At 41.0% G+C, this 25839-nt stretch overlaps 1 protein-coding gene across 1 annotated transcript in view; it reads left to right on the top strand.

Moving 5' to 3' along the window:
- The first annotated feature begins 1260 nt into the window (after nucleotides 1–1260).
- CEP76 (centrosomal protein 76) overlaps nucleotides 1261–25839 on the top strand; it is a 41469-nt gene continuing 16890 nt past the window's right edge. The window contains exons 1-9 of the mRNA XM_054018962.1: nucleotides 1261–1367; nucleotides 10207–10362; nucleotides 10741–10822; nucleotides 11086–11310; nucleotides 13761–13946; nucleotides 16259–16356; nucleotides 17970–18098; nucleotides 19921–20112; nucleotides 22372–22538. Coding sequence (XP_053874937.1) covers nucleotides 1305–1367; nucleotides 10207–10362; nucleotides 10741–10822; nucleotides 11086–11310; nucleotides 13761–13946; nucleotides 16259–16356; nucleotides 17970–18098; nucleotides 19921–20112; nucleotides 22372–22538 — 1298 coding nt within the window. The 5' untranslated portion in view covers nucleotides 1261–1304. The remainder of the gene's footprint in view (nucleotides 1368–10206; nucleotides 10363–10740; nucleotides 10823–11085; nucleotides 11311–13760; nucleotides 13947–16258; nucleotides 16357–17969; nucleotides 18099–19920; nucleotides 20113–22371; nucleotides 22539–25839) is intronic.

Raw genomic sequence — 25839 nt, 5'->3', positions numbered from 1 at the left:
TCCCCTAGCCTCATTTGCATCAAGGATGAGATAGGGAGGCATCCCCATTAGCATACAGAATGGAGAACAGAGATTCCAAGGCAAGAACCGCACTGAACCCTGGGACCAGAAAAGCAGGAAAGGTCTGCATGATGGGGGAATCTCTGCTCCAGATGTTAATGAACCCACACCAGCACACAGCCAGCTCAGTCGTTATCAGATCAATTCTAGTAATAAATCCTTTATTGGTATCCAAAATACTGAAGCTGACTAATTGCATTGTGAGCTTCCTCGTAGGAACACGGTCATAGCCAGGAATGATCAGTTGCTATTGTCTAGCCTGAACAAAACAACTTTGGTATACTCCCTTGAGCATCAGTTTGCCCACAAACATATCTAGTGTTCCCCTTGAACCATTGTTCTTTCCCTACAAAAACCCCTACCCATGCTCAAGTAAGAACATCATTCTGGGATGTATTAGCAGGAGTGTCGTAAACAAGAAACGAGAAGTAATTCTTCCGCTCTACTCCACGCTGATTAGGCCTCAACTGGAGTATTGTGTTCAGTTCTGGGTGCCACGTTTCAGGAAAGATGTGGACAAATTGGAGAAAGTCCAGAGACGAGCAACAAAAGTGATTAAAGGTCTAGAAAACATGACCTATGAGGGAAGCCTGAAACATGATAACCGTTTTCAAGTACATAAAAGGTTGTTACAAGGAGGAGGGAGAAGAATGTTCGCCACACCCTCTGAGGATAGGACAAGAAGCAATGGGCTTAAATTGCAGCCAGGGAGATTTAGGTTGGACATTAGGAAAAACTTCCTAATTGTCAGAGTGGTTAAGCACCGGAATAAATTGCCTAGGGAAGGGAATCTCCATCAGTGGAGATTTTTAAGAGCAGGTTGGACGTACATGGGTTAGGAATGGTCTAGAGAATACTTTGTCCTGCCATGAGTGCAGGGGACAAACTGCTGTCTGTAGGCATTTGCTACATCAGGTAGCAGTTTTTTACAACAGCAGCTTTTTACAATCCACTACCTATCAGTAACTGCTACCGGTAGCACATTGCTGCAGGGAGCAGTTTCCTACCCCTGCGATGGAGGAGAGTCTGGTTTCCATCAGGCGTTTGAGTGAGGCACCTTCGCGCCCTAGTTGTGCGCCAGTTCGAAAAGCGGTTGCGGGGAGAAGGGAGTGCGCGGCCGCTGAGCCTGGTGGGTGGGGCTGGGGGAGAGGAGCCCCGCAGGCGGTGCATGAGCGAGGGCGGGTCGGGGCTGGGCACCGGGCAGGGCGCGTGTCCTGTAAGCGCTGCCGTGCTTGGGGCTCACCATGGCGCTGCCCCCGGAGAAAGCCTCGGAGCTGAAGCAGATCATCCGGCAGCAGCTGACCAGGGTGAGGGGCGGGGGAGACCGGCGAATAGCCCCCTCCACCGTTGGAAGCGCGCGTGCTGGGTCGGCTGATGCCAGGGCTTTGCCCTGCGCGCATGGGGGGCTCGTGCCACTGCCAGCTTGTCTGTGTGTGTCTGTGTGAGTCTCCGCCCGCATCCTAACGCCGTTCGGGGGTAGGCAAGTGCCCCCACCCACGAGCCAGCCTGCAACCACGAAGGGAGCCGGTGTGTCCCGTGGGTTTGTACCTCACCACAGCCACAATTTGGTGGTTCTTTGGTTTTTCCGTTTGTGGAGGAGTTATCTGCACCTTCTGTGCGTTGCCCAAATGGGGTTAAGTGCTGCCAGCTGCATAGGGGGAAGGCGAAGTGCCTGGACTTTTTCATTGTATCTTCAATCAGGTCTTTGATTGGAACATTGCAAGCAGTCCAGGACTCGAGCCAGCGAGTGCTGGCAGCTTTTCTGCTGGCCTGTTTCCTTGACATGTGGATCTGGAAAGGCTTCCTGGGTTTCAGTTGGGAGAGAGGGAGTGAATTGAGGTCTAGGTGTATGAATTGGGCCAGAGTGGCCAGGATCTTGTTGTACTCCTGGACCACAGCAGCATCTCACATGATGTTGACTGACACGATGCCTTCCAAAATGGAGATTCCCAGTATTGGTTGGCATTGATTTGAGAGAACCACTAACAATCCTGAGTGTGACATTGATTTCAGTGTCAACGAGATTGGTGTGGAAGCTCTTGCATACACACTGGCACACAATACTCTGCTGTTGCCAAGACCAGAGCTTGTACTGATGTTCGAAGCATGTATGCATATCATCCCCAAGATGTGCCAGTGAGCTTCTGGATGATGTTAGTCCTTCTTTTAGGTGTTATCAAGGTATTGACGATAGTTTGGCATCTAGTTGAGGGTAACTCCAAGGTACCCTGGGTTGTACTCATGTGGTAGAGGCAGATCATAAAAATCCACTTTCAGTGGTACTTTTTTTTTTTTTTTTTTTTTTTTCCATATGGAAGGCAGAGCATTGGGTTTCAGTCGCCAAGTTTTGAAATATGTTTCAAGTGTCTGGAGGTCATTGTTCATCACCTTTTCTACTGCCTTCAGAGAGACGCTTGTGTTGATAGTGCAATATTGTTTGCATGGATGAATTTATGGGATGATGTGACCAGCTTCTCACTTGTGTAGAAATTGAATAGTGCAGACAGATCTCTGTGATTTGCTGGTAGATTTACCAAGACGTACAGTGAATCTTGTGTTACTCAGCATCTTGGTGATGAGTTTGATGGTTGATTGGCATGAGAAAGCTAATGGTAACTTCAACAGAAAATGTTTGCACCATACAGTATCTTATGCAGAAGACAGATCAATGAATGCTGCCTTTAATTAATGCTGATAACTGGGTTCTATGTAGTCAGTTAAGTCCGGCACCCGGTCACACTAGTTGTGACCATTTCTAAATCCGGCCTGCTCTTTGGGCACCAGTTGCAGTATCTGCTGTAACCTTTGAAGTAGGAGCTGCTCTAACAGTTTATAGCAACTACTAAGGGCTGGTGGCTTTTTGGGTCAGTAGCCTCTTTTCTGGGCTTCAGAATGACTATGATCTTGACCCCCTTTCCACTCTTTTGATATTATACCGGAAAAGTGGACGTTGCTGAAGAAGACTAATAGCCACCTTCAGACCAAGGTTTTTCAGGAATTCTGGATATATTCTGTCCATTCCTGCTGCTTTCCTGGACTTAGTGTAGGAAAGACCCTTGTCCACTTAACCTACTGTGTAGGGGACAGAAAAAGATGAAGGTGCGGAGGAGCAGATGACAACCTTTGTGCGCTTTGCCCTGTAATGCAAAAACACAATGAATATAATCAAATTGGCGATTGAACCTCCTTGTGGGATCTCCTGGTCAGAAAAGCAATGGCTCTGGTCACTGAGTGATTTCAAATAAACAGGCTCCCAATATGTGTCCTGCCTTGTTATCCTTCCCTCTGCCTCAGGGTTTGTTTTAAAAGTGAGGTTTTTCTTTCTACTCCCGTTTTTCTTTGGGCAAGTATCTGCTTGCCTAATTATTGCCCCTTCCAACATCTGTTTATTATTCCTTCATCTTGTTTCTCCTCTCCTCTCTGCTCTGATTAGTCTTTTCCTGGGCTTGCTCCATCTGTCTTTTTTTATATATCACAAAAAATACCAAGCTCAGACCCTTTAGTCTGTTTTTTCTTTCTTCTCAGTCTTTGGGAGAGCTGGCAAGGTACATAGGCCATAGAGAAAAGCTGTGATTTCAGTTATGTGAAGTGAGACAGAGTGGGTAAGGTGGAGAGAGAAAGGAAGGTTGCTGCAAAAGGCAGGACCTTAAGAGAAGACTCTTGCACCATCAGCTACCAAATTGTGTAACAGAATAGACTAGCGGTAGATAAGTGAAAGGAATTGGGAGTAGGAAAAGACAAGGTCTTTGAGGTAAATTGGAGAAAATTCATGGAGGGCTTCGTTTTTTCTTTTAAAGATTAAGTTTAAACTGGATGTTGGAACAAACGAGAACTATGTGAAGCTTATTTATAGACATTTCTATGGTACTTAGCACCATAGAATCAGAGTACCTCACTTACACTAATTAATTTAGCCTTACAATGTACCTGAGAGATTGGGAAGTATATTTATCCCAACTTTACAGTTGAGGAACTAAGATACAGAGATTAAGTAACTTCCATATGGTCACACAGGAAGTCTGTGATGGAACCAGCAACAGAACCCAGATCTCATGAATCCCAGCCTAGTCTCTTGAACACAAGACCATCCTTGTAGGGACGAGGGTATACTAGACACACTGTGTGGGCAGAACTCTGGAGTTTGACACACAAAATGATACAAAAGCATGAATAAGATTTCATAATGGTCAGATCTGTAGATATGTGGGAGGAGGAGAGTTCAAGGTCTGGAATGCTGTCAAGATAATGGACAGGGAAGCCAAATAGTTGAGGCCTGGTTTACACTTGAGTTTTACCAGTAAAGCTATTTTAGATAGGGGATGAGGTTTGTTTTTTTGTCTTTTTTTACTGAAACACTTATACAATAAAGCCTTTACCAGTATATGCAGTTATGCCAGTGTAAAGGTGTATTAAACCAATATAGTTATTTCCTTACCTGAATGGGAATAACTATAATAGTATTTAGCATCTTTTTACTGGTAGAACTGCTGTCACACTAGGGGGTAATAAAGCTTTGACTATACTAGTGTAGTTGATGCCTGAGTCAAGGTGGGGAATAGAGATGAGTCTGAAGATACTGCTTTTGTCCAGAATAAGTACTTCTATCTTGAAACAATCATCTAAAAGAAATGTAGAGGAAGCTGCATGTTAACTTAAGGTGGAGAGGGTGAACAGAGGAGAGTTGTTAAACTCGAATCAGTGTTTTATCTTAAGAATATTTAAAATGGGCATACTAGGTCAGAACAGTGGTCCATCTAGCCCAGTAGCCTATCTTCTGACAGTGGCCAACTCCAGGTGCTTCAGAGGGAATGAACAGAATAGACAATTTTTGAGTGATCCATTCCCAGCTTCTGGCAATCAGACTCTAGGGAGATCCAGAACACAGGGTTGCATCCCTGACCATCTTGGCTAATATCCATTGATGAACCTATCCTCCATGAACTTATCTAATTATTTTTTGAACCCAGTTATACTTTTGCCTTTCAACATCCCCTGGCAGCAAGTTCCACTGGTTGACTGTGCATTGTGTGAAGAAGTACTTCCTTATGTTTGTTTTAAATGTACTGCTTAGTAATTTCACTAACTTTCTAGTTCTTGTGTTATGTGAAGGGGTAAATTACATTTCCCTATTCACTTTCTCCACAGCATTCCTGGTTTTATAGACCTCTATCATATCCCTTCTAAGTCATCTCTTTTCTAATATGAACAGTCCGTCTTTTTAAACTCTCCTCATATAGAAGCTGTTCCATACCTTTAATCATTTGTTGCCCTTCTCTGTAACTTTTCCAGCTTAGTATGTCTTTTTTGAAATAAGAGAGACAGAACTGCATGCAGTATCCAAGGTGTGGGAGTACCATGGATTTATATAGTGGCACTATGATATTTTCTGTCTTTTTATCTTTCCATCTCCTAATGGTTCCTAGTATTGTATTAGCTTTTTTGACTACTGCTGCACACTGAGCAGATGTTTGCAGAGAACTATTCAGGATGACGCCAAGGTCTCTTTCTTGAGTGATAACAGCTAATTTAGACCCCATCATTTTCTATGTATATTTAGGATTATATTTTCCACCGTTGATTACTTTGCACTTATCAACATTGAATTTCATCTGCCATTTTGTTGCCCAGTCACTCAGTTTTGTGAGATCCCCTTGTAACTCTTTTCGGTCAGCTTTGGACTTGCCTATCTTGAGTAATTTTATATCGTCTGAAAACTTTGCCACCTCACTTTTTACCCCCTTTTCCAGGTCACTTATGAATATGTTCAACAGCACAGGTCTCAGTACAGATCCTTGGGGGACCCCTTTATTTACCTGTCTCCATTGTGAAAACTGACCAATTGTTCCTACCCTTTACTGCTTATTTTTTAACCAGTTACTGATCCATGAGAACTTTCTTCTTATCCCATGACTGCTTACTTTTCATACGAGCCTTAGATATGGAACCTTGTCAAAGGCTCTGTGAAAGTCCAAATACATTATAGCAATCTGATCACCCTTGTCTGCATGCTTGTTGACACCCTCAGAAAATTCGAACAGATTGATGAGGCATGTTTGCCCTTTACAAAAGCTGTGTTGACTCTTCCTCCACTACTTCTGGGTGAATTCTGCATCACCGCGCATGCACAGAATTCATGTCCCCCACAGATTTCTTTGCTTCTCTGCAGAAACAGTCTTCTGATGGGGAAGCAAAGGGAAGCCCACAAGAGCAGTCATGTGCCCCTCCACAGCAGCGCAGGCAGGTTGGTTCAGGCACCCGGAGCAGCCGGTAGAGATATAAATCCCCACTAGGATGGGGGATGGGAGGGCTGGGCAATCCTGCGTGTCACTCTTGTGTCCCTCTTGCTCACTATTGCAGCACGCTTGGCATAGAGAGGCAAGGGTTTGGGGTGTTTCTGAGGAGGTAGGCATGGGGCAGAGCAGAATGTAGCAGCTTGCCTGCTTAGTGAATTGTTCACGTTGTCTTTTGTGAATTTCCCCAGGATTATAGAACAGGTGTAAAAGTTTTAAGGCTCCTTTATATTGCCAGAGTGATGTAAAGGACAGTATGGCCTTATGAATGCTTATGGTGCTTTAGGGATTAGAACAAGTCTAAATTTTTGGGCTGAAAAAAATTCCTATCAAAATGTTCTCCGTGAACTGTTTGGTACTTACCTTTCTGGAAATGGTCAGCAGCCAATATAAATTGTGAGTTTGATTCCCCAGCCCTCACTTGCTCTTCAGTTGCCTATGAGGTAACACTGAGCATATGGCTGCATATATTTGTTGACCAGTAACTAGAAATAAAGGGTCAAACCTAGCTACATTACTATTAGACTAAGGGGTTTGGGGATTTCCTCCAGTGCTCCCCACTCCCATTCTCCATCCATTGTATTGTAGTTTAAATAAATTACCAAAATAAATGAAACTGGCACGATTACATTACATTATTTTTGATAAATAAAATGGGAAGAATTTTAAAATATTGTGTGCACAGTTTTTAATATTTTGGTGCAGAATTCCCCCAGGAGTACTCAACATACTGTGTTCATCTCTGTCTCTGATAGTTCTGTTCTTTACAATATTTTTCAACAAGTTTGCCTGCGGTTAGGCTTACTGGCCTGTAATTGCCAGGATCACCTCTGGACCATTTTTAAAAAATCTGTGTTACATTAGCTATCCTGGTACGGTGGCTGGTTTAAACAATGTTTTACATACTACTGTTAGTAGTTCTGCAATTTCATATTTGAGTTTCTTCAGAACTCTACCGTGTGATCCTGGTGACCTATTACTGTTAGTTTTAGAACAAATTGATCAATTACCTTTGTTTACACCTCATTCTGGGATAGTCCTTCAGATTTGTCACCTAAAAAGAATGGCTCAGTCTGGGAATCTCCCTCACCATACTTTGCAGCGAAGGCCAATGCAAATAATTAATTTAGCTTCTCTTCAACAATCTTGTTGTCTTTGATTGCTCTTTAGCACCTTGATCATGCATTTTCCCCACTGATTTGGCAGGCTTCCTGCTTCTGATGTACTTTAAATATTTTTGCTTTAGTTTTTGGGTCTTTGCTAGTTGCTTTTCTTTTTTGGCCTGTCTAATTATACTTTTTACAGTTGACTTGCCAGGGTTTATGCTCCTTTCTATTTTCCTCGGTAGGATTTGACTTCACATTTTTAAAGGATATCTTTCTAACTGCCTCTCTTACTCTGTTTAGCCATGGTGCCGTTTTTTTTGGTCCTCTGACTGTTTTTTTTTTTAAATATATGCATTTAGTTTGAGCTTCTGTTATGGTGTTTTTAAATTGTTCCCATGCAGCCTGCAGGCATTTCACTTTTGTGACTGTTCCTTTTAATTTCCATTTAACTAGCTTTCTCATGTTTGTTGTTCCGTGTTTTTAAGTTAAATTATACTTTTGTGGATTTCTTTCAGATTTCCCCCCCTCCACCAGGATGTTAAATTTAATTACATTACAGTCATTATTACTGAGTGGTTCAGCTTTTATTCACCTCTTGGACCAGATCCTGTGATCCACCTAGGACCAGAGCTGTCCCTTGAGTAGGGCGAATCGGGACGACTGCCCTGGGCCCGGCGCTTTGGGGGGTCCCAAGCCTTGATAAAATTGGGACTGTACCGATATTTAGCCCTTTGCCCTGCATCCCAACTGATGTAGGATTTGGACACCATTTGTCCTGATATTTAGATGAGGCAGATGATTTGGGTGAGGAGGTGAATGGGGAGGCAGGCGGACGGCGAGAAGGAGAGTGGCGAATGGGGGCGGGCACCGGGGAGCACCGAATGGACGGTGGGGAGGCGAGCAGTGGGATTGCAGGGAGAAGGGCAGCAGGGTGTGTGTGTGAGATGAGGCAAGCGGCAGACGGAAGGACGGTGAGGAGAGGAGACTAGCGGGGAGGCTGATTTGTCCCAGGACCCGCACCCTCCTAGAGACGGCCTTGTCTAGGACTAAATCAAGAATTGCCTCTCCCCTCATGGGTTCCAAGACTAGCTGCTCCAAGAAACAGTCCTTAATGGTGTCTAGAAATTGTATATCTGCATCCCGTCCTGTGATGTACCCAGTCAGTATGGAGTTAGCTGAAATCCTCCATTATTATTGGGAATGTAGAAATGCTTTCAATAGAGAGAGGAAGCTCAGTGCCCTCAAGTGTTTTTATTGGTTTTAATGACTGCTGGCAAATTATTAGCAAATGAAAATCATTATATACACAATTTGGAAGTGAAGGTTAAAGGTAGCTGCAAAATTACCAGTGTAATGTAGGGAACTATTTTGTGATTTCTCCTGTTTTTGGAAATCGGTGATGACCATTCTCCCCACACTCAAAATGGGAAATACTTTGTGTACTGTATTACTGTTTCATCTGGACTGCTGTTTGTTGCAGGATTGTTAATTTTAATCCACTACCATGCTGTTCAGAAGCGTATAGTTGTAAGAGCACTATACTTTCATTGAGGGATATGGCTTGTTTTAAATATTGTAGGAGTATCAAAAAGTAGTGTTTTTAGATCCTGTCAGAGATTGGGTAAATTATTGTACAGGATGTAATATAAAGTTACTCCTGGTGGAATTCTGTGCAAAAAAATTAAAATTTCTGTGCACAATATTTTAAAATTCTGCATATTTTATTTGTCAAAATATTACAACATAATCAAACCAGTTTCAATTATTTTTGGTCATTTGTTTCAAAATACCTGTCAGCAAGTATGTCTGTAACAGTACAGAAAACGCATAAGATTCAGAAAATGTTTTTTGACAAATAGATTCCTTACTAGGGATATTAATACAGAACTCTGAGTAATAATTCATTTAAACTACAATACAGAAACTTATTTCCTGCACTCCTCAGAAAAAATGCAAAGGCTTGGGAGAGTCAAGGGTAACGGAGGAGCTGAGAGAGAGGGAAGTAAATTGCTGGGGAGGAGCCTGGGTGTGAACTTGGAGGGTTGTTGGGTATGGGTGGGAAAAGGTATGGAACAGGTTTTTTTGGGGGTGGGGTGGGGAGGGATTGTTGGGGAGCTTCTCCCATGCAGACCCTGGATGACCCGTAGCCTCTCCCATTCATTTAGGCACATGTGCCCCTGTCCCCATGTGTCTCTGTGCCCTCATCCAGCCACTCCCATCCGTTGTAGCTTTGCACCCCCTCCTCCATCTCCATGTGTCTCTGTGTCCTTACCCAGCCTCCCTGTGCCCCTGTACCCCCTCCCCCTGGTCCCCATGTGTCTGTGTCCCCACCCAGCCACTCCCCTACCCCTGTGTAGCTCTGCACGCCCTCCCCCATCACCATGTTTCTCTGTGCCCTCACCCAGTCACCCTCTGTCCCTATATCTCCCTGTACCCCCTCCCCCATCCCCATGTGTCTCTGAGGCCCTATGCTCCACTCCCATTCAGCCCCTGCCCCAGTCTGTCCTCCCCCACTAGCCCTTATGAGCCCCTGTCTGACCCCTGCCCCCCCCCCCCGAACCCTATGCTGTCTCCCCATAGCTGGGAGCTGCTGCTATTTTTGCACCACAGTACCCTCTGGTGGGCAAAGGTGGACTGCAGTAACATTTTGGCAGAAGCTTTTTTCTATGCAAAAATCTGCGGGGCTCATTAATTGTGCATGTGCGCAGTAGTGCAGAATTCTCCCAGGAGTAATAAAGTGTTCTGTTTAGATGGATGTACATGGCAGAATCCGAGAAGTACTTGCTGAGACTATACGTGAAGAATTAGCGCCTGAGCATCAACAGTTATCCGCAGAAGATCTGATGAAAGCCCTAAGACGACGAGGAATCATTGATGATGTTATGAAAGAACTTACATTTGTAACCGTGAGTAACTTTTGAAAAAGAATATGTGAATCCGAGTGAAAATATCATCATTTTGGCATTGTGGAAATTCTTTCACTAGAGAGTGAAAGCTCAATGCACTCAAATGTTACTTATATTAGCTTTAATAATTGCTACCAAATTGTTAGCATATCAGTTTAACATTTACTCTGACATCATTGAATGACACTATTGTTTCTTGAAATCAGTTGAAGTTATGTGTACAGTATTAAACTATCCAGTCAGACAGAACGTCCTAGCCACTCATGAGAAGGGTGGTGTTTGAGGCATTGTAGGGGTGGGAGTGAGGGATTCTCAGGGTTTCAAGAGCGTTATTTCCTTCCATGACTCTTTAAAAATGTATTTTAACTATAATTCTAGGATATGAATGACAGAGAGATGACTTCAACTCCAAAACCTTCTACACATTTTGTTAACAGACAACCTCCAGTACTGCAAAAAAGTATGTTTTTGTTAATAGAATATCTGGATCATAGTTCCATAACAAATATGAAATTTTACTTACAAGATGTAAGGTTAACTATTTGAACTTAATGAAGTTTTGATTGTGTTTTAGGAATTCAGTTAAAATAATTACCATAATGTACAGAAAGCAAGAGGTTTTCCATATATCTTGTGACCTTTTTTTATTAGTTTACTGATGTTTTAAAAACATTTCTTAAGACCTGTTGGCAGTTTCTTCACATTTATTGCTACACTTTGCAGCTAACATTGACCCAACACGAAGGTATCTTTACCTTCAGGTTTTGGGTGGAAAAGCTTTTCTGGAACATCTGCAAGAACCTGAACCTTTACCTGGTCAAATTTGTTCTACCTTCACTCTGTGTTTGCACTTTCGAAACCAACGTTTCCGCTCGATACCTGTCCCATGTGCCTGTGAACCAGATTTTCATGATGGTTTTTTACTTGAAGTACACAAGGATAGCCTAGGTAAGGAACACCGTAAGTCTGAAAATAATGTCACGTATTGTGCTAACCTTATGGAGTTGTTTCAAATTATTTGATATTATTTTGATCAATAATATAGCAAATACAAGTGAAAGTGTTCATTGTCTGATGCTTTATTTTTTCAAAACTACATTCACCAAATCATGATTTAGTTGGAAATGTAGGGATTGTTTGTGACCATTGCAATAATTTTTGAGTATTTATCATATCAGAATTAAAACATGTAGATGGATTAGATCACATTAGAGGTGGCTAAATTAATAATATTAGCCTGTCAATACAGATGGTGGCTACTGCCACATCTATTGTTGGCTGTAGGCTTTGGTACAATAATACCAATTCCTTTCCAAAAGGGATACAGAAAGAATCTGTTAACTTGGGAAAAACAGTCAAAATATGTTGAAAAAGGAGTTTAATGGGCAAGATTATTACCATGTTGTAAACCTCCAAAATATTTTAATTGAATTAACAAGATGAAACAGGATGTATGTCATGCTGGAATATTGCTGTGCCTTGACTGCATCGTTCATGGCTAGAAGCCTTGTAGACGCTCAGACTTGACATATTCCATTGTCCTGTTGAAAATATTAGAAGGCCCTATCATTATTTTTTTATTGTACCAAAATAACGTATGGTTCTTTTGTTAAAATAGTCAGATAGTAAAACAGCAGATGAAGAGTCCACATTCATGCATACAGTGGTATAAATGAAAACATAGGAACATAAGAGTTGTCATACCACATGAGATCAGTGGTTCACCTATGTTACCAGTTGCTTCAAAAGAAGGTATTAGAAAGCCCATACAAGATTATTATAGAAGAACCTGACCACGGGGGAAGTTTCTTTCTAACTGCTGTCAGTTAGTAGTTGGCTTGTGCCCTGAAGCATGATGGGTTATATTATTTATTTTTTAAAGTATCCCAGCTAATCTAATTGAGGATATTCTCATTAAATACCTATCTTTAAAAAATTTTATTAAGAGCTTTCCTCAAATATGTCTTGTGGCAATGAGTTCCACAGGTTAAGTATGCATTGTGGTTTAAAAAATTCCCCAAATATTTCCTTTTATCAGTTTTAAATTTGTTACCTTTTCATTTAACTGAATATCTCATTGTTCTTGTATTATTAGAAAGGTCAAACAAGAGTGCCCAAGTTTACTTTACAGTCATTATTCTCTGTGCGTGCATCTTGACCCCTTCCATTTGTCACCTTTGTAAACTAAACAACCCTAATATTTTCAGTCTTTTCTCATATGGAAGTCTTTCCATGTCTCTGTCATAATTTGTTTCTGAACCCCTTCTATTTCTCCTATATCTTCTTTTGAGATTGGGGGAGATGAGTGGCCAGAACTGATTGCTTTTTAACTTGCGCAGTAATTTAAAAAAAAAAGTTTTAGAGCAGGGGTCTCAAACACACGGCCCGCGGGGTGATTTTCTGCGGCCCGGGAGCCCCTCGCAGCCCCCCCACCCTCCCTCAGTGTTTATCAGAGCGGTGGCCGGACGTGCACTGGGAGCAGGGCAGGCTCCCTGCCTGCCTGCTCTGCGCCGCTCCGGGAAGAGGCTGGAACGTGGGGAAGGGGGGGGCGGAGGGGCTGTGTGTGAGTGTTACTTTAGGCAGCGCCCCCAGCAGCTCCCATTGGCCGGGAACAGGGATGCGCGGCCAATGGGAGCTGCTGGAGGCGGTGCCTCAAGCAACAGAAACGCACAGCCCCTCTGCCCCCCCTTCCCCATCTTCCAGCCTCTTGCGGGGGCAGGGCAGGGAGCTTGCCCTCCCCCTGGTACGCGCCGGGCCAGATCCTGCCCCCCGAACCTCTCCTGCAGCTGAACCTCCTGCCCTGAGCCCCCTGCCGCACCCTGCACCCCGACCCCCTGCCATACCCTGCATCCCGACCCCCTGCCTCACCCCTCACCCTTCCTGCATCCCAACCCACTGCCCTGAGCCCCATGCCGCACCCCTCCTGCACCCTGACCCCCTGCCCTGAGCCCCCTGCTGCACCTTGCACCCTGACCCCTTGATGCACCCCACACCCCAATTCCCTGCCCTGAGCCCCCACCACACCCCTCCTACACCCTCTGGGGGCAGGGAGGGGGCAGAGTAGGGGTGGGGATTTTGGGGAAGGGGTTGGAATGGGGGCAGGGAAGGGATGGGAAGAGGCGGGGCAGGGGCGGGGCCTCATGGAAGGGATGGAGTGGGGGTGGGGCCGAGGGCAGCGGGGGGGCGGGGGGAAGCGTCAGTAATGAGGCCCTCGGGCCAATGTACTAGTTCTCATGTGGCCCTCGTGGTCATTTGAGTTTGAGACCCCTGTTTTAGAGGCTATAATTGTGTGTTCTCTTAAAGCAATTCTAATAGGGAGAATTTCTAATTACAGTATTGTGATTGAAGTAATCTATCTGTAATGTGCTTGTTATTTTGTATTGATCTAATAATGGCAGGTGATGGAAGTAAAATGGTGGATGCAACCACTATGTTATCAATATGTGATCCAGTGCATATGGTTCTGATCAAAACTGACACGTTTGGTGAGACCACATTAGTGGCATCTTATTTCTTGGAATGGCGATCAGTCCTTGGTGCAGAGAACAGAGTAACAAATGTTGCTGTAGAACTTCTGGGTGTAGGTAAGATTAAACATTTCAGCTATAATGGCAAACTAAAAATTGTATAAAAATTGCTTGTGGCTGAAACCAGTATTTACAATATGGTTTCATCATGGTTTGGCTAACTAACATAGAATAATATCTCCTAATAAATTACATGGGATACCTGTAATCTTCTTTCCTGTCATCTGATACAGAAAATATAATATTCCAAATTCGCTTCTATGATTGGAGAAATTGTGAGGTGGGACCTCCCCTACATTTGTATTCTGCAGAGCTTAAATAAATAACCAGACAAGACCACTTAGCCAGACAGATCCAAAAGATAAGGCTGACCACCACCAGGAAGTTCTAGGGTCAGCCTGCAGAGAAGCTCATATCAAATTACTGTGAAAGGGGAGGTTGCTGGATTTTTACCAAGGTGCTGTCTTCGAACCCTGGATAGGGGCTTCATATTTTGTCAGCCTATAGCTAGTAGCGATGTCAAATCTGAAATTTCAACTACCACAGCAAACGGAAGGGAGAAGGCTTTTTCTGTTTACCTGCTCTAGAGCTTCCTGGCTGCTGCACGAGTGAAGGGTTTTTGTTACTCAGCTCTTTATCTACACCCCTTGCAACAGTCAAGAGGTTTAGGAGGAAAGAAGTCTCTGGACTCCACCTGTCAGCCTTTGTGTTTGCTCCCTTTTTATGAGTGAATATTTTCCTGTCTGCCTCTTCTGCTCATAGCCCTTCAGAGCATCATTGGCGTGAAATTGACATTCTCCACAATTTCATTGCTCTTCAGAGGTCTGAATAGCAGTTTTAAAACCAGCCACAGAGAGCACTGCGTTGTGCTCTCAGTTCTACAGGTTACCGTGATTGACTAAAGCATGTTGTTGCTAAGATAGTAGTTCAGTTTTAAATGTATAGGTTTATCATGAAGTGTAGCTTTAATATATGCTTTTTTCCAAATTGGGGAACTTTTAAGTCTTGAGGCACTATAGTTTAATGGACCAGACATGGACTTAGGATAGGAGGAGGAAGATCTTGACTTCCAGTCCTAGCTCTGCAATAGACTCATTTTGTACTCTTGGGTAGGTCACTTGAGAGTATTTTCAGTCACAGTTGCTACATCTGTAAAACAGGAACAACTTGCCTATGTATTTTAGAATATTGTTGTGAGGATTAAATCATTACCGTTTGTACATTTTAGGTATTACATAAGTGCTAATTTAAAAAAAAATGTTTTGTTTTGTTTTTGATGGATTAGTCCAGTGTTGATGTACAAGGAGTAAACCCTGACAAGAAGATTTTTTTAAAGAAAAACAACTCTGCTATGACCACACCATTGTTTTATATTACCTCCAATACTTCTGTGGATTTTTTTTAAATTAAATAAAAAGAACCAAATAGCTCACCGACAAAATAAAATTATTCAAGAAGTTTAACACAAAACCACAGACTTGGGTATAAGAGGGTCTGAAAAGTACACAAAAAACATTTGAGCATAAGGATTTGAATAAGTTTTAGTTATTAATGGAAAAACTCCTGTCATTTTTCCACTTGTTCACTCCATTAAAACATTAAAATCCATAAAACCACTATCTTGTCCTCCTTCAAACTCCCCTTATGTCTTACCTGTGTTGTCATGCATGTGATGTGTTTTGTAGATGCTGCCATTTGATGTAGCTAGACCGATGGTTCTCAGACTTTTGTACTCATGACCCCTTTCACACAGCAAGCCTCTGAATGCGACTCCCCCTCAAATTTAAAACCACATTTTGTTATATTTAGCACTATTATAAATGCTGGAGGTGAAGTAGGGTTTGCAACCCCCATGTAATAACCTCGTGACCCTCTGAGGGGTCACGACCCCCAGTTTGAGAACCCCTGAGCTAGACAAATAGCTAGCTGATGCTGTTGCTTATGTTGCTAATTTCACTGTTGCCTCATCCTCTTCTAAACGTTTGTTTGTTTGTTACACCTGTTAACATCAAGTCATAATCCTAAATTGTGAGATCTCTGGGGCAATGACTGTCTGTTTCTTGGGGGGAGATTTTAAATCTTTTTGTACAATACTTAATGTAGTGGGTCCCTTATCCTTGACTGGGGCCTCAAGATGCTGCTGTCATGCATATAATAAAGTACACACACAAATATTTAAGCGTCAATCTAATATGATCATAAGAAAAACTTGCATCTTTCTTTTTTCTTTCTTTTCAAAATTAAAAAGGCCAGATACTTTTTTTTTTTTAAATTAACTTTTTTGTGTTCATTCTTGGTTGACTGACCTATATGTCATAGGTGCCTCTGAAATTCTCAGTGAATTGATCAAGCAATATTTTGGTTCAAAGGTACAGAATCAAAGGTTTCTGTTGGAGTCCTAAATATCAAACTTGAGATGTATCCACAGCTAAATAAGACACTGTCCCAGGAAATAGTTAATACTCAAGTAAGTAATTCATAATTTGTACGGAGAGTGTTTTTGTTTTGTTTTTAAATTCACCCAGCTGTCAAATTTCAAACGTGTTGATACTAAGGGTATGTCTACACTACTTGCCGGATTGGCGGGCAACGATCGATCCAGCGGGGATCGATTTATTGCGTCTAATCTAGATGCGATAAATCGACCCCCCCACCCCCTAAGCCCTCTCTCGTCGACTCCTGTACTCGAGCACCGCAAGAGGCGCAAGAAGAGTCGACGGGGGGAGCGGCAGCAGTCGACTCACCACGGTGAAGACATCATGGTAAGTCGATCTAAGTACATCGACTTGAGCAACGTTATTCACGTAGCTGAAGTTGCATAACTTAGATCAATTCTCCCCCCCCCCCCCCCCGGCATAGATTCCAAGGCCAGGAGGGACCATTGTTATCATGTAATCTGATTTTCTGTGTAACAGTGGCTAGAGAGCTTCCCCAAAAGAATTCCTAGAGCATATCTTTTTGAAAAACATCCAATCTTGATTTAAAAATTTCCAGTGATGGAAAATTCTCTGTGACTCTCGGCAAACTGTTGCAATGGTTAATTACCATTGCTGTTAAAAATTTACCCCTTATTTCCAATCTGAATTTGTCTAGCTTCCATTTCCAGTTACTGAGTTGGGTTATGTCTTCCTCTGTTAAACTGAAGAGCCCATTATCAAATATTTGTTCTCTATGTAGGTACATATAGACTGTAATCAAATCACTCCTTAACCTTCTTTTTGTTAAAGTAAATAGACTGAGCTCCTTGAGTCTTTCACTAGAAGTATACACAGTATTCTTCTCTGACACTGGATTTTTAAATTGTCTTGAAGAGTATTCATGTTGAACAATGATATTCATCTAAAAATTCCCTATAAGCAGCTGTTTCTCCTTCTCCTGATAAAAAGGGGAGTTCAATTTAGAGTTTAATATCTGGCAGACTGCTTACACCCAATCCCCACTGCATCCATGAACTCAGCTGCATGCAAATCCATCTCTGGCTGGGAAGAAAGGGATAGGGTTGCTTTTGCTCTGACATTTCCAAAGCTGTTTCTCCTTTGTAATTAAAAAAAAAATCATTCACAATTTTATTCCAAATTACATCACCATATACGTTTTATCCTTTAAACCTAATTTTAATCACCTTTAAGCAGAAAACTACGGTAGCTTCAGCACACTTTTTTCTTGTATGCATGACATATGTGTTTGTCTTCTTACTACCTTTCCCCTCATGATGAAAGCCAGTAAATATTAACATGAAGACACAGAGAGGTTGTCCTCCACTTTCATTAATAAGACACACAACGCTGATGACAAATCTACTAGCTCTTTGGTGTGTTAGCATCCAAATAAGAAGTATAACACTAAGTTTTCATTAGTTGTTAGGAAATATTTCAAACCCTAAATAAGATTACTTTCAGCACTTGCATAACTATTATTTTAAATACTAAGCTGCTGCCCTCTTTTTTTCATTTTTTTAAGAATGGAAGGAATTGATGCTGCCACTGCTTACTGTGGTGACCATTTACAGTTTAGAATTTTTTCTCATAGCATTAATCTATATCAGGAATATTAAAGTTAAATAAATTTATTTTACTGTAGCTTGCCTTGGAACGCCAGAAAACAGCAGAAAAAGAGCGTTTGTTTCTCGTGTATGCTAAGCAGTGGTGGAGAGAATACTTGCAGATCAGGCCTTCACACAACACAAGGCTGGTAAAGATCTTTGCACAGGTTTGTGAATTCTTCTAAAAGATGCAAATATCTGCTTTACTCCTAATTTAAGGTATTTTAATTGTATGTATAGACTACAGGTATAAGTAACCTGTTTTGCATAAGAGTATATATTTATAGGTACAGAATACATGTTTCGATGTGATATAAAATTTCATCCTAATGAATTTAGGTTTTGTCACTTGTAAGTATTGCAGAAATCTCAAAGTGATTTATGCAGGTCATTCCAAACAAGTTCTTATGCTACACTAAAACATCATGTAATCTATATATGCCAGATACATTACAGAACAACTTTTAAGAATATTTTATTTTAGAGTTTTAAAAATTATCATGGGACTGTTTTATTGAAGCTGCTCAGAGTTTTATAACGTTAGAATAAATCCCAGTAGAGAGAGAGTCAAAGTTGCACGGTAAATTTATTTATCACATGGTTACCACCTCCACATATTGTACAAGTATATAAATGGCTGAGTTATGGCTGCCTGCCCTCTGCTTACTATTCCATCTCCTTCAGAATTCTGATGAGCTTCAAAAACTGCCACTTCTCTTAAACCTATATGTCAGAGACACATTTTCTCCTCCACCGAAATACTGATTTCCCTCCCCAAAGTTACATCTGACCAAGGCTTGAACACAAACATCTCACATCTTTGAAGTCCATTATCTCCTGAAGCTGCAAGCCTAAATAAAAGAAACTAAAAACTTCTATTCCTAGAATACACTTTCTGTAATCTATGTGGTGCATACATAATATAGAATATGTATGTTAAAAGGTTTTATTAGCATGACCTGTATAACTTACTACTAGTTTTGCTTGACCATGTGATATTGCAGTGGTAAAAGTGAACTTTTATACTGCTTGAAACTGTCTTAAAATTATGAAGAAGCTGGTGCTGCAGGCATTCCTCATAACCTGATAGGAGATCTTTCAGAATCTTCTTCTCATTCTGATTTCTTGGAGACATTGAGGAAGATCTGAGAATTATTAGCATCTACTTGATTTTGTATTAATTAAAATAACCCCAATATGCATAAAAATAATGATTATACAATATATTTTACCTTGAAATATTGTGGGAGGGTAGTGGAATTGGGATGTAGAGTATATCAGTAGCTCAAATCCAGCCCTGGTTGGCAATAAACCTTTAGGTTACTGCCATGTGACAATGTTAAATAGGTCTTTAAAACGAGCTGGTGAATGTTTACTGTCAGGACCTTTCTTGTCTTTTATGCAGGAACTTTTGACTAATGCTACTAATCTCTTTAGTTTTAATATTTTTGTCTTTGCATTTTACATTATGTGATGTTTTAATGAAAAGATTTTGTAATTTTATTGCAGTTGCCTGTGTGGCACCCTGAGTTACTCTGGAGTGGGTACACTTTATAAATAAAATTAACACCCTTGTTACCAATCTCAGTAGAGCTGTCAAAGATTGGCTGAGTGACTTCTCATTCCTAGAAGGGATGGATGAAGTTGAAGCTAGTACTGCTACTGCCTTGTTGTGTCTGTTTTGTGGATTCAAGGACTATCTGTTGTCAATCTGGCACTTTTTAACCAACACTAAATTAACTTAATTTCAAATTTTCCTTTAATATTTTTTGGTTTGCTTCTAAAAGGGCATTAAAAACAAAACAGAAGCAAATCAAAGAAACAATTTTTTTAAAATGACTTCTACTTTTAAAGCAAAAGATCAGAGTTAGCCACACACAGGTTTCATCTTGCTATGCAGCAGTTCATTCCCAGAAAAGATTGATGGGATTTTGTTTTCACATGGAACTTTGATTAATCCCCATTCATCGCAATTGTTTTAATGTTCAGGATGAAAATGGGATAAACCGTCCAGTATGTTCATATATCAGACCACTTCGAGCAGGCCGTTTGCTGGACACACCCAGGCAAGCTGCAAGATTTGTTAACGTCCTTGGTTATGAAAGAGCCCCTGTTATTGGAGGAGGTGGTGGTAAACAAGAACAGTGGTGCACCCTTCTGGCTTTTCTGTGTAGAAATAAGGTATAATGGGATATTCCTTTGTGTAAAACAATATGGTTATTATAACTGCAGTGCTATATTTTTAATTATTTAAAGTGGCTAATATTTTATATGTTGAAAAATATACACATTTCAAAGGGAATATGTTCTGAATTACAAATGATAACCCATGCCTATCTTGTATTTTTCATATCATGACAAATAAATTAAACAATAGGCAAGGAGTGTTTTGAATGAGCCAAAGAAAGGTGAAAAGTCTCTTATAAGCCTCTCTTTTTGGCTTTTTGGAGGGGGGATATGCTATAAACAGGTTGGAAACAAATCTTTGTATTCAGTTTTCACAATGTACATTAGACTAGTAAAAACTGTACAGTTTATCATGTATTGCATCTACTGTATATCTGAATAAATATCTTCTTTCATCACGAATAATCCCAGAATGCAACACAGAAGCAAGAATCTTCTGAACACCCCCCCCGCCCCCCGAAGTGCTCCCACTTCTGAAGTGTTAAATCATAAAAAATAATTTCACCTGTATGTTTACCACAGGAAGTGCAGAATACCATAGCCAACTGAAACTGCAGATAGAATTTAAATAGGCAGAATGTAGTTTCCCAAGTTAAAATTGTGTTAGAATATTACACGATTCCTATGAAAGGTCCATGGGATCTTTAATGAGCACAAATGGATAGAATCTTGGTTTAATTTCTTATCCTTCAACATCATAATGACCCCTAAGATTAGGTGGGAGCCCTATGGACTCACCAACACTGCTTTCAGTAAGTGCTTTTTTGGAGTTTTTACATTAGCATTGAAACCTTGTTAGGGTATAAAATAATACATTTAGGAAAACATACATCATGAGAATAATTCGGGAATGCAGTATTCAATTTTCCTGAAAAGACTCATTGTTTACACTGGTGTGTTATGCTTCATGCAGGACTTTTGGAAAACTTTTTTCTTAGAGGTGAAAGAGAATAGAGCATGTGTTTGAAGGAAGACAACTTCTGATCTTCTTTGTAAAAACTTGGAAACCATATGTTTTTGTTTGAGAAATGCAAAACTCTGACATCTAATATTTGAGTCACTGTTTTGTAAAATCTCAGCTGACTTCAGGATATCTGAGATCACTTTCAGTATTTATGATAATTCCTTCTCAGAATTATTAGGTATATATTTCGAAGAATTGCTTTACAACTTCTGAAAGAAGATGTTCTTTTGTAGTTGAGAGTTGTATCTAGCTGTGTTAATTTTCTTTTAACTATCCTAGAGATTTAAAAAAAATATTTAATTGCTTAATGGTGATCTTAAAAAAACTTGAGAAATAAAATCTAAAACTTTTTTCTCTATTTTTAAATTGTTTTGTAAATTGGCTTAATTATTACCCTTAGGTGTGTGATAATTCAGTAGAGCTTTTGTTATATTTCCAGCAGATACTTGCCTGATTTACGTACCTTTACTATTTCAGCGGACTGCTTCCTGTGTTGATGTTCTTCCAGCTCCTGTTTTGGTTTAAAGTCACACTCCAAAATAAAATAAGTAGACATATTCTCAAATAATACTCATATCCTGAGTGTGATGCAAGACACAGAACAAAAGTTTTTTTAAAAATTGCATCACACTGATTGTTTCAGTTCAAAATTAAATTTTGTTTTTATTTTTGGGGGCATTTTTTAGTCACTCTTAGAGGAAATGAAGCAATACCTCACAGAGAACTAAGAGACTTGTCAGGTGGAGAGATTTAACAGGCCACCAGAATAGAATCATAAGTTTGTCTGTGAAGTGAGTTGGAGATCTCAGTCTAGTTCCTAGTGGTCAGGTGTCCACATGATGAAACCACCACAAATAAAACTGTCAGTCTCCTCGGGAGGATGAAAATGTAACGTGGATGGAAAGTGGCACATATCTCATGCCCCTTAGAAATATTGCTTCTGGAATGCAGCTGAGGCACACTGGCGGGTTAATGCATGAACTTGCCCTAGAGTATTTATTGTATGTATGAATTGTTTCTTACTATTTCTCTGCTGTACCTGTCCACTGGGTAGTACAGTCTCTATGGTTGTCAGACCTGCCATCTTCCATGAGTAATATATTCACAAAAGAATTGCAAGATACTTGATAACACACACCCTTCTCATTTTTAAAAATACCCTATTGTTCTGCTGTGCTCTTTTTGTAGATAAATTGTTTTTAAAAAAAGGCTTGATGCATCATGATTAGAAGCCTTAAAAATTACTGCAATTTCTGTTCACGCAGTTAATAAATATATTCGCTATCTAGGGTGACTGTGAAGATCATGCTAACCTTTTGTGCAGCCTTCTCCTTGGGTATGGATTGGAAGCCTTTGTTTGTGTAGGAACAAAAGCAAAAGGAGTCCCTCACACATGGGTAATGACTTGTGGGACTGATGGAACCATCACTTTTTGGGAGAGTTTAACAGGACACAGGTGAGTAAAATGAGATTAAGGGGAATTAAGATAATGTAAAATGTATTTTCCAAACATAGGTGATGTTACTGCAGGTTCCCATTGTGACGGGTTGGATCACAGAAACCCCTTGGGGCTGCCAACCGATGTGCCAAGACTACTTCTGCCCCTTCTTTCCCTGCCAGCCTGGGAATCCAGCACCCTGTCTTGTTGAGCCAGCCACGCCAGTCTGCTCCAACACAAACCCAGGGTCTGAACCACGTGCCCCAAAACTGCAGACTTAACTGAAAGCAAGTTACAGAAGTGTTCCTGTCTTTAACACTCAGATGCCCAACTCCCAGTGGGGTCCAAACCCCAAATAAATCCGTTTTACCCTGTATGAAGCTTATACAGGGTAAACTCATAAATTGTTCGCCCTCTATAACACTGATAGAGAGAGATGCACAGCTGTTTCTCCCCCCCCCCCCAGGGTATTAATACATGCTCTGGGTTAATTAATAAGTAAAATGATTTTATTAAATACAGAAAGTAGGATTTAATTGGTTCCAAGTATTAACAGACAGAACAAAGTGAATTACCAAGTAAAATAAAATAAAACACAAATCTAAGCCTAATACAGTAATAAAACTGAATACAGATAAAATCTCACCCTCAGAGATGTTTCAATATGTTTCTTTCACAGCCTGGACGCCTTCCTAGTCTGGGCACAATCCTTTCTTCTGGTACAGCCCTTGTTCCAGCTCAGGTGGTAGCTAGGGGATTTCTCATGATGGCTCCCACCTTTGTTCTATTCCACCCACTTATATATCTTTTGCATAAGGCGATAATCCTTTGTCCCTCTGGGTTGCCACCCCTCCTTCTCAATGGAAAAACACCAGGTTAAAGATGGATTCCAGTTCAGGTGACATGATCATATGTCACTGTAAGACCCCAAGCCTTCATTCCTCCCAGCCTAACTCACAGGAAGGCCTGCCTGCAAACAGAGCCATCCACAGTCAATTGTCGTGGTTAATGGGAGCCATCAAGGTTCCAAACCACCATTAATGGCCCACACTTTGCATAATTACAATAGGCCCTTACAGTTATATTTTATATTTCTAGTTTCAGATACAAGAGTGATACATTTATACAAACAGGATGACCACAGTAGATTATAAACTTTGTAATGATGCCTTACAAGAGACCTTTTGCATAAGCATATTTTAGTTACATTATATTCGCACTCATCAGCATACTTTCATAAAATCATATAGAGTGCAACGTCACACCCATCTTTTGGGTCTCCATGTAAAAACCCGTGGCACTAGAACAAGGGACTGCTGGGTCTGAGGCAAGTGCCATTTCCTTATCACAATCATGAGCCCAGGAGGAGTTGCCACCAAGAAGTACTGAGAGTCTAAGCCCTGCAGGAAGTCCTGTCCTAAGGGGCATGAGTGACAGCCCTCCATGATTACCTGATTGGCTGGCACTCTCCATATAAACTAGGAGGCCATTTCTGGGAGTTGTCTGAGGAACACAGACCTCTAGTGTGCTTTTGTCCTAGACCCCCACCTCACTGCTGCTCGCTGTGACTCGCCTGGATTCCAGACTCTTAGCTCTCGACCTTGGTCTGGCTCCTGATCCTGATCTTGGTTTACTGTCTTCAGCTTAGGACCCTTGCTGACCCCTGTCCAAGACCCTGTCCCTTCCTAACCCCGGTTCTCTCCCATGCTTTCAGTTTGGTAATGGACTCTGACTTTGGCCTGGTCTGGCTCCAGACTGATCTTTGATTCTTCGGCCCACTTACTGAGCAACTCACTCTGTGTCCACTGGCCACCAGTGACCTGGCACAGATGCTCTGCTCTTTATACCTGAGTTGTTTGGAATATCACTGTCTCAAAGTTTGAGACAGTGACCTACTTCACCAGCTGGTGATGCGCCAAGATATCACTACTGCTCTACAGATGGAAGGTGTTTAAAACCAGCATGAGATCACATGAAATCCTACACTCTTGCCCCCACTTCACCTTCACTGAACATTCTTACATAAACTTCCAGTCTGGGTAACAATCCATGTATTCATACTTGGATGAAATGTATCATTTGTTTAGCTCATATTATGTAGTGCAGTCAGCTGATGAGCAACTGCTTCTCTTAAAGTTTCAGAGAGCTCAGTCAGTGAATTAATGTTGCTGTGCCATTCTCTCACTTCAGTCATTTTGGAGGAGCATAGAATGCTCTGTATTTTAGAGTATGTAGGTTATATTTCTTAAAATCTTTCTTGTCCAATTGTTATGTGATACTGCATTGTTCAAGTAATAATACCTCCGGAGCAGAAAGATACATGTGCAAAAAAAAAAAAAAAATTAACTAGGGAGCACTCTTACCACTGACTGTGTGAGCACTGGCCTTCCCCTCATCTACACTGATTGCATTTGCTTTTAAAAGAACAATGTCAAATTAACTACTTTTAAAGATATATTTTATTTTCTTTCCCTCTCCTTTTTTTGTGTGGAACATAGGGCCTTCACCACGGCCTTCCCTGTTTGCTGGTCTCCTGATGAGGTCTTGGCTTCTTCCTGTGTCATTCTGATTGCTTTCAGTTTTCCATGTTATTTTTGGTCTCTCTCATCATCTCTTGCCCTGGGAGTTCCAGTCCAACACCTATCTTATTTGGTTCTTTTCTCCATTTACGTCACAGCAATCTCCATTTTCATTCTGTTTCATTCTCCTCCAGATTCTTTGTGATTTTTTTTTTTTTCCTGGCTGTCTGGTATTGAGCATCTGTCTAAGGCAGCTGTTTATGGAAAACTGGAGTTTAGATAGTAAGGTTGATAAGTTTCCAAGTGTCAGCACCATATAATAAGACCGACTTCACAATGGTGTTAAATATTCAAAGTTTAGTTTGGAAGGCAAAAGTTATATTTCTCCAAATCATCCGTAGAGATAGAAAGGCATGTCTGGCTTTTGCTGTTTTAGCTTTAAGGTCTTCGATTATTCCACATGTTGTACTTACAATGCTGCCAAGATATGTGAAATATTGGGTCTCTTCTAAGTCAGTCCCAGAAAATGTTATTGGTGTTTCTTGTGTGTTAATTATCGTGGTATTAATTTTCTCTGTGGTGATTTTCAATCCTACTAATGGTGCATTGGCCTGGAGATCATTTGTATTGGCTTGCATGTCTCTATGCATATGGGATAGCAAATTGATGTCATCTGCAAAGTTAAGGTCCTCTAACCTCTATGTGAGAGTCTATTGTATGCAGCTTGGGTGCTCTATGATTTTTGTCATTAACCAGTCACTACCAGTAAAAAGATCATGGATGACAAAAGACATCCTTGT

This window comes from Malaclemys terrapin, chromosome 2 (genome assembly GCF_027887155.1).
Source record: "Malaclemys terrapin pileata isolate rMalTer1 chromosome 2, rMalTer1.hap1, whole genome shotgun sequence".
NCBI classification, from domain to species: domain Eukaryota; kingdom Metazoa; phylum Chordata; order Testudines; family Emydidae; genus Malaclemys; species Malaclemys terrapin.
This window is presented reverse-complemented; position numbering and strand designations above follow the sequence as displayed.